At 34.3% G+C, this 13786-nt stretch overlaps 2 protein-coding genes across 4 annotated transcripts in view; both read right to left on the bottom strand.

The window, feature by feature from the left end:
* The window catches only part of LOC123878111 (thyroid receptor-interacting protein 11-like), a 79759-nt gene extending 76451 nt beyond the window's left edge, over positions 1-3308 (bottom strand). For all 3 annotated transcript variants that reach the window (XR_006798752.1, XM_045925180.1, XM_045925182.1), the window contains exon 1: positions 2996-3308. Coding sequence is in view for 2 of the 3 variants with exons in the window: in XM_045925180.1 (XP_045781136.1) it covers positions 2996-3166 (171 nt within the window). In the remaining variant the exon portion in view is untranslated. The remainder of the gene's footprint in view (positions 1-2995) is intronic.
* Positions 3309-8375: 5067 nt separating this feature from the next.
* On the bottom strand, positions 8376-10388 carry LOC123877930 (E3 SUMO-protein ligase ZBED1-like). Its single transcript, XM_045924865.1, has one exon. The coding sequence runs from the start codon at positions 10386-10388 to the stop codon at positions 8376-8378; it is 2013 nt and encodes a 670-aa protein (XP_045780821.1).
* Between the last annotated feature and the right edge of the window lie 3398 nt (positions 10389-13786).

Raw genomic sequence — 13786 nt, 5'->3', positions numbered from 1 at the left:
CTTTGCCTTATAAATAACTAGCTGATGCCCGCGACTTCGTCCGCGTGGATTTAGGTTTTTCGAAATTCCGTGGGAACTCTTTGATTTTCCGGGATAAAAAGTAGCCTATGTGCTAATTCAGGATATTATCTATCTCCATTCTAAATTTCAGCCAAATCCGTTCAGTAGTTTTTGCGTGAAGGAGTAACAAACATACACACACACACACACACACACACACACATACAAACTTTCGCCTTTATAATATTAGTGTGACTAGCTGACGCCCGCGACTTCGTCTGGGTGGATTTTAGTCCCATGGGAACTCTTTGATTTTCTGGCACAAAAGTAGATATCACATTCCAGATAACCTATACAGATGCAAAAAATCACATCGATCCGTAGCTCTGTTGCGACGTGATTGAAGGACAAAGCAACAAACCAGAAACCGACAGACACTTTTAATATAGGTAGTGATAAACTAGAGGATTCCCACAACTTCATCCATGTGGGTTTAGGTTTTAAAAATCCCATGGGAACTCTTTGATTTTCCGGGACAAAAAGTAGATATCACATTCCAGATAACCTATACAGATGCAAAAAATCACATCGATCCGTAGCTCTGTTGCGACGTGATTGAAGGACAAAGCAACAAACCAGAAACCGACAGACACTTTTAATATAGGTAGTGATAAACTAGAGGATTCCCACAACTTCATCCATGTGGGTTTAGGTTTTAAAAATCCCATGGGAACTCTTTGATTTTCCGGGACAAAAAGTAGATATCACATTCCAGATAACCTATACAGATGCAAAAAATCACATCGATCCGTAGCTCTGTTGCGACGTGATTGAAGGACAAAGCAACAAACCAGAAACCGACAGACACTTTTAATATAGGTAGTGATAAACTAGAGGATTCCCACAACTTCATCCATGTGGGTTTAGGTTTTAAAAATCCCATGGGAACTCTTTGATTTTCCGGGACAAAAAGTAGATATCACATTCCAGATAACCTATACAGATGCAAAAAATCACATCGATCCGTAGCTCTGTTGCGACGTGATTGAAGGACAAAGCAACAAACCAGAAACCGACAGACACTTTTAATATAGGTAGTGATAAACTAGAGGATTCCCACAACTTCATCCATGTGGGTTTAGGTTTTAAAAATCCCATGGGAACTCTTTGATTTTCCGGGACAAAAAGTAGATATCACATTCCAGATAACCTATACAGATGCAAAAAATCACATCGATCCGTAGCTCTGTTGCGACGTGATTGAAGGACAAAGCAACAAACCAGAAACCGACAGACACTTTTAATATAGGTAGTGATAAACTAGAGGATTCCCACAACTTCATCCATGTGGGTTTAGGTTTTAAAAATCCCATGGGAACTCTTTGATTTTCCGGGACAAAAAGTAGATATCACATTCCAGATAACCTATACTGATGCAAAAAACCCCATCGATCCGTAGCTCTGTTGCGACGTGATTGAAGGACAAAGCAACAGACCAGAAACCGACAGACACTTTTAATAGGGTAGTGATAAACTAGAGAATGCCCAGGACTTCATCCGTGTTGGTTAAGGTTTTAAAAATCCTGTGGGAAGTCTTTGATTTCCGGGACAAAAAGTAGATGTCACTTTCCATGTTTTAAACTATAGCTATGCAAAAAAATTATGTTGATCCATTAACAGTAAGTATTCGCTGATGCCAGTGACTTTGTTTGCGTAGATTTAGGTTTTTAAACATACTGTGGGAATTCTTTACTTTGTAAGATAAAAACTATGTCACTCTCTAGTTCTTTAACTACATCCATTCAAAAAATCACTTTGATCTGTTGCTCCATGATTAAAAATAAACCAGCAAATAAATGCACTTTCAAAATATTTAATTAGCTTATGCCTGTGATTTCAGACACATGTACTACCCTAATTTTAGACCTCTGTTAGACCCTTAGGGTTTGAATTTTAGACCCTTAGGGTTTGAATTTTCAAAAATCCTTAGAGGATGTCTATGTCGTAATAGCTATCTGCATGTCAAATTTCAGCCAGATCCGTCCAGTAGTTTGAGCTGTGCGTTGATAGATCAGCCATTCAGCTTTTTCTTTTATATATTTAGATATGGATAGTGATTCTGAGCAATATTGAAGTGTGAATTGTAAAAGTTTCATCACAGTATATTCAGTAGTTACTGTATGATGCATCACACACAAACAAGTGTAAATTAAAAATTTATATCACCCCCAACAAGTGAAGATTACAGTAACTAGAATAGAGCTGATAACTTTCAGACTGAACTGATTTTCTTGGATTGTAGCTAAGAACACTCTCGATCAAGCTACGTTTCAAACAAAAAAAACTAAATTAAAATCGGTTCATTAGTTAGGAGCTACGATGCCACAGACAGATACACACATCAAACTTATAACACCCCTCTTTTTGGGTCAGGGTTAATGAACAACTAACTATAAGAATAACCACCTTATAATTATAGTAGAGATGAATTTATAGCAGAGGTAGCAGAGATTTTTTGAAAAGTAATTTACTGAACTGAATTGAAGTACTAATTAATATATTGTTTTTCTTAGATTCAGTATTTATCTTATCACAAGTATTTCTGCATTAAAAAATATAACTAATCTAGAGTATCAACTCTAATCTAATACTGAATCTGTTGGAACCCATACCCATACCTTAGAATATTTTAAATTGAATTGAATTATCTACCTGTTTACATTAGAAAATTGAGAAATAAATATGATGATTTTGATGAGTATCAAAACATATGTATATTGAGTAGGTATGAACTCATAAATCAGAATGGACAGTATTGAAGACTTCTAGCCACAATAAAATAGCTATTACGGTATACTGAAGTGGCAATTGGTAGTTATAGAATCAGCCGATGTTATAAAATTGATTGAATAATGAGAAAAACATAACCTTCAAGTCAGCTGTCAAACCCAAATACATGTTTACTTTACAGCAAGATTTTACATAGAAAACTCACCTCAAGTTCTTGGTTTCTGCATTTTTCTTCAAGTTCCTTAACTGAAGATTCAGTTCTAGAAGATTCTGCTTCGGTATCCTGCGCAGATCCTTCAGATAACACTTCCGTAGCAAAATTCGTAATCTGCCCTTTCAGGCTGCTTAAACTCTGGTTCAGATTAAGCCACGACATTTTTAACACACGAAATTAAGTCCACATATCAAAGGCAAACGTTTATCATCAAAATATTATGGAAATACCGATGTAAACAGTAAATAAATAGCATTATTTTGCCATTGACAGTACTTTGTCTAGTTGGCAAAAGTCAAAACAAATCGCAAATGTCAAACAATAATGTCAAATCGCACCTTTTGACATTTTGATTTTTGACAAAACGAAACCGAGCAACCTCTTTCGTGTTTTCTTCTTCATTACGTATAATGCCGGCACCAGACGCTTGTGACAAACAGCAAACAACAAGCATGTGGATGGCTATTTGTGTATGGTTGTCAACGCCTTCGAGTCTTCGAGGGTTCCGATTGGCAGGCAAGCCATCCGCTGTGGTGTAAAGTTGCCTAACGATAGTCCAATATCGATAGACTATCGATAGTATCGATTGTTTTTTATAATAGGAACTTGTGTGGTCCTTGTACCAAAAAATAATCGATGGATATTGGACTATCGCTAGGCAACTTACTTTGGTGTTAGGGATGCAACATCGCTCTTAAAAACATCGATGTCGGGAAACTTCGATGCTCCCACGACAAACATCGATGTTAAAAAAACATCGTTGATAACAACGATACATCGATGTTTTTCCAATTTTTAGTTTTTTTTTTTTTAATAAAGAATATTAGCCATGTTAATTGACTAATATTCCCTTTTCCCCTCCAACCAAGGGAAAAGGTTGTGCTAGGAGTGGGTACACAGTAGTGCAACGGATATACCCGGCGACCATTCGGTTTGCAGTCCACTCCTTTACCGTTGAGCTTTTAAGACTGTTGAACCGGTATGAGCTATTTTTAAGCTATTTTGCCCCCCTATATTTTATTAAACACTGCATTTATGTAAAACATTTATATACTACTTTGTAGAATATTTCCTGTTTTATTAAATTGACAGACAACATTTTGCAATTTATTCATAGTTTATCTTTTATTGCCTAAAATACCAAAAGACTATTACTGAATTTTGGATTTCGTGTCATCTTTGACGTTCACTACATCAAAAGTTACTTGGTCGATTCTCACAAAGAAATATATTTACCAAAGAAAAGGTCCTGAACTAATAAGATGACAGAACCAAATCTTTCGTTTGGCATTTTTTACATTATAAAAGTTCAAACAAAAAAGTCATAATTTCATAAAACTACAGACACATAAAACTGTCATTTAGGTGGGTTATTTATCTTCATTTATAAATAAAACTAAGTACTCATTAAAGAAGAACATATTGGCAATATATACAGAAAAAAAAATCTAAATTTAATTAATATTTTTTTCCAAAAAATAATCTTGAAACACACTACAAAACCGTGCAACGAGCAATAGTAAATTGAACTAGGAAATTAGTACCGGCCGAGGCCTCTCCGAGAACGGACGTAACGCTTGTTTGCTTAGCAATTGTTATCGGATTATTTACGATTTACCTGAAATTGTAGTGCGACTATCACTTCTCAATACTAGATATTTTTAATACTCGCTATTTTTTCTTAAAGATAGATAAAAACTTTTTGTATGTTTTTAAATTGTGTTTATATGATCCTGTAAGGAATTGCATTCCTAAATCCTGGTGATCCCTCGGGATTGTTAAAGGATCATCCGTTTAGATGTTTTTACGTGGTACAGAAATGCGTTGCATCCCGGGGACGTGCTATTACGGATAGGCTACTTTTGTCCTGGAAAATCAAAAGTTCCCACGGGATTTTTAGAAACCTAAATCCACGCGGGCGAAGCTGCGGGCATCAGCTAGTTAATAAATAAGTATTGCTTCGAGCAAATAGCTGCATTGGTATCTATTGTTCCCTTTCATTGAAAGGGAACAATTTAATTTTCAAAATTTGAAAAGATTGTAAAACGCGATTTCGGTATAGAATAGATTAATGCCTACCAGAGCAGTGGCTTTGATCTATATTTTTAATAATTTCTAAAAATTAAATTTTTAACTGTTTTAATTTTACATGGGTTTCACATTTATTTCAAAAGCTTTTATAAATTTGTAAAACTCAATTATCAAGGTTTCATTATACTGTTTGCGATAAGGAAAACCATGTTTTTTAAATAAACAGAAAGTTGAATTTTGTATAATTAGTTATTGACTAGAATTATAACTTTTCAGAATTAAATATTCTTAAAGGCTTATAGTTTTACAGTTATTACCGGCTGACAATGCTATATGCCAATAAATACCCTTGCTATTTGTCCTAGCCGCTAAATAAAATTTTGATGATTCATCGTACTTTTATGGCATTAGCTCGGTTTCTTGTATTCCATTATGATTTCTTTTTTTGTATTTGCATAATAGCATTAGTTTATTGTCTTTTACAGCATTAGTACGGTATTTTGTATTTAGATTTTGGTTGTATACATTGTACACTCTAGCATAATACCTGAAACAATAGGATAATTACTATCATTTGCACGTGGTCATCCCTCGTGGATCTTTATGATGGTTTTATTTTTGAATAAAACAATTCTTTATCCAACTAAGGGAGGACTGAGTTTTCGGCAGCTATGTATAGTACGTGACAGGTCGAGATGGCAATCGAGGTATGAGGCGGGGGACGTTCTGCACACCCGCACGTCACCCGCGCTATCCCGCACCGGATTAGCCCAGGGATTGTGTGGGTGTACGGGGCGTCCCCACCTTGATTGCCATCACAACCTGTCACGTGTTGTGTTGCGTGTTTGTTTGTTTATCGACTCATCAATTCACTTATTACTGCCAAACTGCACATTAAATTTTGATAAATGAGATCTCTCTTTGGCTTAGCTTTACCATTCCGTATGTTAGAGGCTATATTGTCATATGTCATAAAATTTTCCGATATGTCATAAAAGAACTTATCATAATCAAAACGAATGTAAGAGATATAACCTACAAAACCCAAAAAGTATATCGAAATTGGTATTACCTACACATGACATGAAAAAGAAATGTATATCAAGAAAAAATAAACTTGAAATAGATGGATCGAGTTCGATATCAAATCATAGCAGTTACTATGAAAATTTCGAATACATGTATATAATGATTTATACATATTCAAATATAAATCAATCATCTGCGGTGAAGTCTTTAAAAGTAGTTGGTGGGTTTTTGTACTTTCAGTTTTGAACTTTATCTTATTTTGTTTTTGTATCCCTAGCTGACTCGCGTAGCAGTGCACTTATTTTTGACTAGCTGATGCCCGCAGCTTCGCCCGCGTGGATTGGTCAGATCCCCTGCAGCGTCAGAATTGAGGAGTTGGACTCCAAATTTTTTATGAAACAATGTCGCAAAGTTCTTCTATCGATTAAAAAAGAAATGACGCAAATCGGTTCAGAAATCTCGGAGATATCGGTGTACATAGGTAAAAAAACACAACTCCCTTTTTGAAAGTCGGTTAAAAAGTAGCCTATGTTACTCCCTGGTCAATTCTCTACTTGTCTGTGAAAATCCCGTCAAAATCGGTTCAGCCGTTCCCACGATTAGCCTTTTCAAACAGACAGCCAGACAGACAGACAGACAAAATTTTTAAAAACGTGTGATTCAGTTATAGTATCGTTCAAATAACCATATGACCATAATATGCTTTAGTTATTTTGAAATTACAGACAGACACTCCAATTTTATTTATTAGTATAGATATATACCTACTCAAGTGTAACATCTGCATTTTTGTACCTGTTAATCCCTTTCATTGTACTGTCCATTGTTTTGCGCTTACGGTAAGTACGATTTAGTACTAACAATAAAATTTGAAAAGATTGTAAAGGACCATAAATAAGAAAAATTGCTCAATGTCTTTATGAGTATTAGTAGCATTGCATTATATTTTTGATAATATTGCAAATTAAATATTTAAGACTGTTTAAATTTTCGACGGATTTCACATTTATTTTACCAGCCTTTATAAATATATATGTGAAAATTAATATAGTAGGTGTAATTATTTATACTGTGCATGATAAGGGAACCATATTTTCGTAAATATGAATAAGGAAAGTTGAATTTTGTATAATTTCTTGACTCTAGTAAGATTAGTATTAAGTACTGACTACAATTATAAGTTTTATTCACTCGTACTTAATCTATAAAGACAATACACTGTTTTAAAAAACATCACTGTTTTAAAAAAAAACGACAAACTAATACCACATACTTAAAAATATTGAAAAAATAATCCGTTTGAAAATCGTCTAGGATCAAAACGGTTTGTTATAAACTAAACTGAACTCGGTACGTCCGTTCACGGAAACAAACAAAGAACCTCGGGTAAATACCTAAACTTGCCAATCAGGCTCATGCGTTAACGCTCTTAAGGCTCTGAGATTTATCTTATGCCTTAGCATTACACGACTTAAAACGTGGTTAGAGACATTTAAATAAACACAAAGAAAAGAGATAAGTTAATACCAATTTTTAATTCAATGCCTTAGTTAACTTCCAATATTAACCAGACCACAAAACAACAAAATTTATCTTAAAAATAAAACACATTTTAGCAATTAGGTATAAAATTTATTTGGATGTAAAAATGAAATGGAAGTTGGAACTATCATAATAATCATAATATTAAAGTCATCATATTATTTCTTAAGAGTACTCATTACGCCTATATTATATTTTTTGTTTCTTGTAGTAGGTAAGATGTACATAGATTATCCAAACTTCTTTTTTTGCACTAAGTTGTTCAAATAAAATTCAATTAAGTGAAGATTGAACTAATTAACCCCCGACCCAAAAAGAGGGGTGTTATAAGTTTGACGTGTGTATCTGTGTATCTGTCTGTGGCATCGTAGCTCCTAAACTAATGAACCGATTTTAATTTAGTTTTTTTTGTTTGAAAGGTGGCTTAATTGGGAGTGTTCTTAGCTATACTCCAAGAAAATTGGTTCAGCCGTTTGAAAGTTATCAGCACTTTTCTTGTTACTATAACCTTCACTTGTCGGGGGTGTTATAAATTATTAATTTACACTTGTTTAATCATGATTGACGGAGCTCTATAGAATTCATGTGATTAAATTAGTTCAATCTCCACTTTAATTTTTTATCTGTTTGGAAATCTGTTTCAAACAACTCCACGTTAAACTCTTAAATACATTCAAACAAATAAATCTTATTTGTTTGAAAGTATTAATAAATCTTATATAGTAATAAAGTAAAGTAAAGTATAGCATAAAGTAATAACAAATAAATCTTATTTGATTGAATGTAATAATTTCGAAATTGAGTTTAGAAAGAGAAGCTTGGATAATCTAGACCCCAGAAGCCTATTTCTGTCCTGTGTAATCGTTGCCCCAGCCTCTGAAAACAAACGCTCACTGGGCACAGACGTGGCAACGATGGGGAGATAAATCATAGCTATTTTCCCAAGCTTGGGAAATAGAGATTTCATGTCATCCCAAATCTCAATAGCGTCTCGTTTGATAGGCGTGACAGGGGATGAGAGGTACATCTGTACTTCTGTTTCACTGATGGTTTCTGTAGTTGTAGCAGATTTGTTTTTCATATTTTTATGGGTCAATTGCTTATGATATTTCCAAATATCGAATTCTGCATCATCTTTATCGGACTCATCAGATGCGTCATTGCTAGCTGTAGGTGAGCTGTTATATTCCCGCACATATTTATTTAAGTAACTAATAACTTTTCCTTTAGCTACAGCGTTTTTAAAATGCATTAATTTAAATCGGGGGTCGAGAGCAGTTGAGATGGCAAGAATTGCGGAATGTTCTATAGTATCAAACCTTCTTACTAGTTGTTTTTTTATTTCTTCTTTAAATTCTAGAATCATTTCATTTTTTGGTGTTATATTTTCTACTACTTCCCGAATGCAACTAACTAGTGGAATAACTTTGCTCACCGTTACGTAACTGTCTCCAGAAATTTCTCTTGTTAATTTTTCAAATGGGCATAGTAATTCTATCATTTCTTTTACGCAATCTATTTCAGTACCTGAGATCATTGCGGGTGCTTCCGGTCGAGTCAAAAGTATTGCTCCTACAATAGACACTAATTCCATGAAGCGTTGTACCATGTAAAAGCACGAATTCCATCTCGTGCGTACATCAAGAACCATTTTTTTAATTTGGCCTTCTTTCAATCCCATCTCTATTTGCCTTTTCCTTAACTCATCACTTGCATTCACGCTCCTTTTAATAAATTTTACTATGTCTCGAACCTTACTTATTAATATATTACAATTTTTAGCATCTTCTATGGACTTAGTTACTACTAAGTTGATCTTATGCGCGAAGCAAGGAATAATCTTTTTTTCTCCAAACATGTCACGATTGACTTTCATCAAAGTACTATCACTATCCGTTATAATTGCCGAAACCTTCTCAATAGAAATATTCCACTCGGCGAAAATTTCTTTAAGTTTTTCGGTTATATACAACGATGTGTGGCTTTCTGTCAATTCAAAAACACCCAAGGTTCCGCTGAGGAGTTTAGATTTGTCCAAAAAATGTATTGTAAGACCTACAAATGATTTGTTTTGCATGGTTTCGGTCCAAATATCATAGGTGATACAATAATTTTCAGCATTCTTTATGTATGTTTTAAAAAGATTACTCATAGCGTCATATTTATCATCAATTCTAGATTTGATTGTTTCTCGACTTGGTACCTTGTATAATGGGCAAACTTCTTTCATTAGCTGTAAAAAGCCTTTGCCTTCTACAGCGGAAAATGGTCTATTATCCATGATTATAAAATTCGTTATAGCTTCAGTTATCTTTTTAGATTTTGTTCCATCCTGTGAAGTTATGCTTTTTATGTTGTTTATGAAGTCATCCACATTTGGCTGTGAAACTGCCTTGGAAACACGAACATCTATGCTTGATGGTGTACTAGCAACTAAATTTTGTGATGAATTTATTTCTTTAATGCTGCCCAAACTGGTCGAAGGATTAGTGTTCACGTAGTTGTGTGATGCTGAAGAAAGTTCGACAATATTGGAATCACTAGTTCCAGGCGTCGCGGCATTTACTTCTATATAATCAGTAATGTTAACTCTTCTTGCCTTTTTGTTTGGTATTTCAGAATCTTCCCATTGCTGTGAATGTACATTCTCTAAATGACCACGAAGGTTGGTCGTATTGCCTGAAGTTTTTAGCTTCTTGTTACATAACTTGCACATAGCTTCTTTTTCACCAATTTTCTTAAAAAAATTCCAAATTTTACTCTTGAATTTATTGGGTGGCATTGTATTCTGTAAATAAGCAAAAATAAATTTTAAACATTAATTTTAGAAAAGGTAATTTATGTGAATAAGAAAAGTATTTATCTGTGTGTTTTTATATTACGTATGTATTTATGTACCTATCTGTTAAATGTTTATGTAAAATTAATTAATTTTAAATGCCACCTCTACCTTTATTAAAAAAAGTTTGTAAGCAATATTTTTTGTATTGTTATGTCTGTCACTTTTACTGCAAGATTGCCCCTCATGTGTGCACACGTGTGAGACGCATGCAAGTGCAACTTTGCAGCATTAAAAATAAGAATTAAAAAAATCTCCAATTGCTATCTTATTATTGAGAGCACAGGCACATCAAACAAAATTTGATTAGAATTTGAAACTTTACTACTAATTTTATAAATGCGAAAGTGTATATTATGTATATGTCTGCCTATCTGTGTCTGTCTGTCTGTCTTCTAGTTTTTCACGGCCTGTCAACCAATTTTTATGAAAAGGGGTTGAACATTTTCTAATATTCTTTTCTAAAAAAAAAATTTTTTTTTGGCGATTTTGAAAAAACTTGTTTTGGCGACCAGTGATAAAACATGTGTCGACCGCCGGAGTAAGTGATTACAATCAAAAAGCATTCAGTGAAGAAATATCGTACGTGATATAACTACTTACTTGCTAATAGAAAAAAAAGAATTCATAATTTTGAACTCAAATATCCCAGAAAGTAGATCACTTACAACATTTTATCACTGAACATTTTTGGATTGTAATCATCTATCGATTGACATATGTTTTATCATTGGCCTCCAAAACGAGGTTTTTTTTTTTTCAAAATGGCGAACTTGTGGGTATGCCTACTACGTACAATGCCCTTTGGTATAAAGATAGGTTTAATTTGGAAGGCTGACATAAGCTAAGTGGGTACTTCTTATCCTGAAAAATGAAGAGATTCCACGGGAATTTTAAAAAATCTTAATTCACGCGGATGAAGTCACAGGCATGATCTTGTTTTTAATAATACAAATATTACTAAATAACATTATTTTTAAATAACATAAAATGTTTCTTATACCTGTGTCTGTTATAGACTTTGAAACCATCCAACTGATGTACCCCAAACCGGTTCCATTAGAAAGGCGAATATCACACTTCATCACACTAATATTATAAAGGCGAAAGTTTGTATGTGTGTGTGTGTGTGTGTGTGTGTGTGTGTGTGTGTGTGTGTGTGTGTGTGTGTGTGTTTGTGTGTGTGTGTGTGTTTGTGTGTGTGTATGTTTGTTACTCTTTCTTGCAATAACTACTGAATGGATTTGGCTGAAATTTGGAATGGAGATAGATAATATCCTGGATTAGCACATAGGCTACTTTTTATCCCGGAAAATCAAAGAGTTCCCACGGGATTTCAAAAAACATAAATCCACGCGGGCGAAGCCGCGGGCATTTTCTAGTGGTTTTTAAAATACTAGCTGATGCCCGCGACTCATAAATGAGTCAATTGTTATAAGAAATCGAATCGGAAACGCATGAGGACATTACTAACTCGAGCTGCCAAAAGTAAAATAGTTGGTTGGAAGGAATGTAGGTACCTAGCAAGCAATCGTTCGAATCAAATCGCAGTAATTCTAACTTATTTGTGACAAATACAATAATTATCTTTATACTTACAAAAAAAATATGAAAGTAGTTTACTTACCTACCAGCTGTTGTACACTTAAGGTTAAAACACACCGCAAAGCAACGAGAGCACATGCACACGTGTCGTTAGTCGGCAGAGGCACGGACGGAATGAATTGAATGAACCTCAGTCCTCATGAACGATGTCGATGTTTATCACTTTTATGGTCGATATATCGGCGATGTATCGTTTAACAAAACATCGATGTTAACTTCGATGTTTATGAACGATACATCGAGGTTTATTAGAGTCCGTTTTAGGATCGATAAAAATTCAATTAAATAAATATTATACTTTGAGAAAAACATATTTTTATTAGAAGACATGTTAGAGTAACATTCCAAATTTAAATAAAATTAGAACAAAATAGACGGCCAGTGTGAGACATAAATTAATATAAAAACCTTCTTTAACATCCTCCCTTTTTGAGAAATTTATGTCACCAAGCCGATCAATTTACAAATAAACATAAGTCTAGGCTTATGGATAGGCTTAGTTAGAATATCTGCACATTGATATTCTGTAGGAACATATTTGACTTCAAGATCATTTTCTGAAACTAATTCTCTGACATAAAAATGTCTTAAAGCAATATGTTTCGTACGTCGATGAAGCTCTGGATTTTGAGAAATTTTTATAGCTGCATCATTATCAATTTGCAGCTTGGGAATTTCTTTTAATTTGGTAACTTCATTAAATAGTCTCTTAAGCCATACGATTTCACGAGCTGCTTCACTAGCTGCTACGAGCTCCGCTTCAGTACTCGAAATTGCTACTGATGTTTGCTTCCGACTTGCCCAAGCAATTACTCCTCCAGCATACATACACAGAATTCCAGATGTAGAGCGTCCTGTGCTTGGATCTCCACCGTGATCTGCGTCACTATAACATTCTAAGATTCCAGACTTGTAGTCTTTCTTATAAACTATTCCAGAATCTATAGTTCCTTTGATGTAACGAAAAATGCGCTTGACCTTTTGTACATCTTCTGTAGTGGGATTAGCAAGTGATCTGGATACAAAACTTACAGCGTACGATATATCTGGTCTGCTTGCTGTCATCAAGTATGCTAATGCACCAACAGCTTCTCTATAAGGAAACTTAACATCATTCTCCTTTTCAGAATCTGTCTGAGCTTCTTTAATAATTGGAGTATTGACTGCTTTACAGTCACTCATCCCAAAGCGTTCTAGTAGCTTTTGAGCATAATGCTTTTGTGAAACTACAATTCCACCATTTTTATCACTAGAAAGTTCTAAACCAAGAAAGTAATTAGCTGGTTTAGTGGTTATCTTGAACCTACTTCTCAATTCAGCTATAAACTTCTCAGAATCTTTCTGTTTTGTTGATGCAACAAGTCCATCATCAACATAGAGCGCTAGAATAATTTTATTGCCTCGTCGATTTCTTATAAACAAACATGGATCTGTGTCACATTGTTTAAAGCCAATATTTTTCAGATAGTCGACAATACATTTGTTCCAACATCTGGGAGCCTGTTTAAGTCCATATAGACTTCTCTTCAATTTACAGACTTTATTTGTGCCATCACTATAGCCTTCTGGTTGTTTCATATAGATATCTTCTTCTAATGAACCATTCAAAAAGGCAGTTGTTACATCAAACTGTAAGAGAGATAGTCCTTCGTTTGCAGCGATGCTTAAAATTGACCTAATAGTTGACATTCTAGCAACAGGGCTAAATGTTTCATCATAATCAATTCCCTTCTCCT

This window comes from Maniola jurtina, chromosome 25 (genome assembly GCF_905333055.1).
Source record: "Maniola jurtina chromosome 25, ilManJurt1.1, whole genome shotgun sequence".
Classification (NCBI taxonomy): Eukaryota; Metazoa; Arthropoda; class Insecta; order Lepidoptera; family Nymphalidae; genus Maniola; species Maniola jurtina.
Note: the sequence above shows the minus strand (reverse complement) of the source record. Positions and strands in the feature narration are given on the sequence as shown.

Bases quoted from the DNA above. Each gene is read 5' to 3' on its own strand.
- LOC123877930 (XM_045924865.1), bottom strand. From the start codon at position 10,388: ATGCCACCCAATAAATTCAAGAGTAAAATTTGGAATTTTTTTAAGAAA.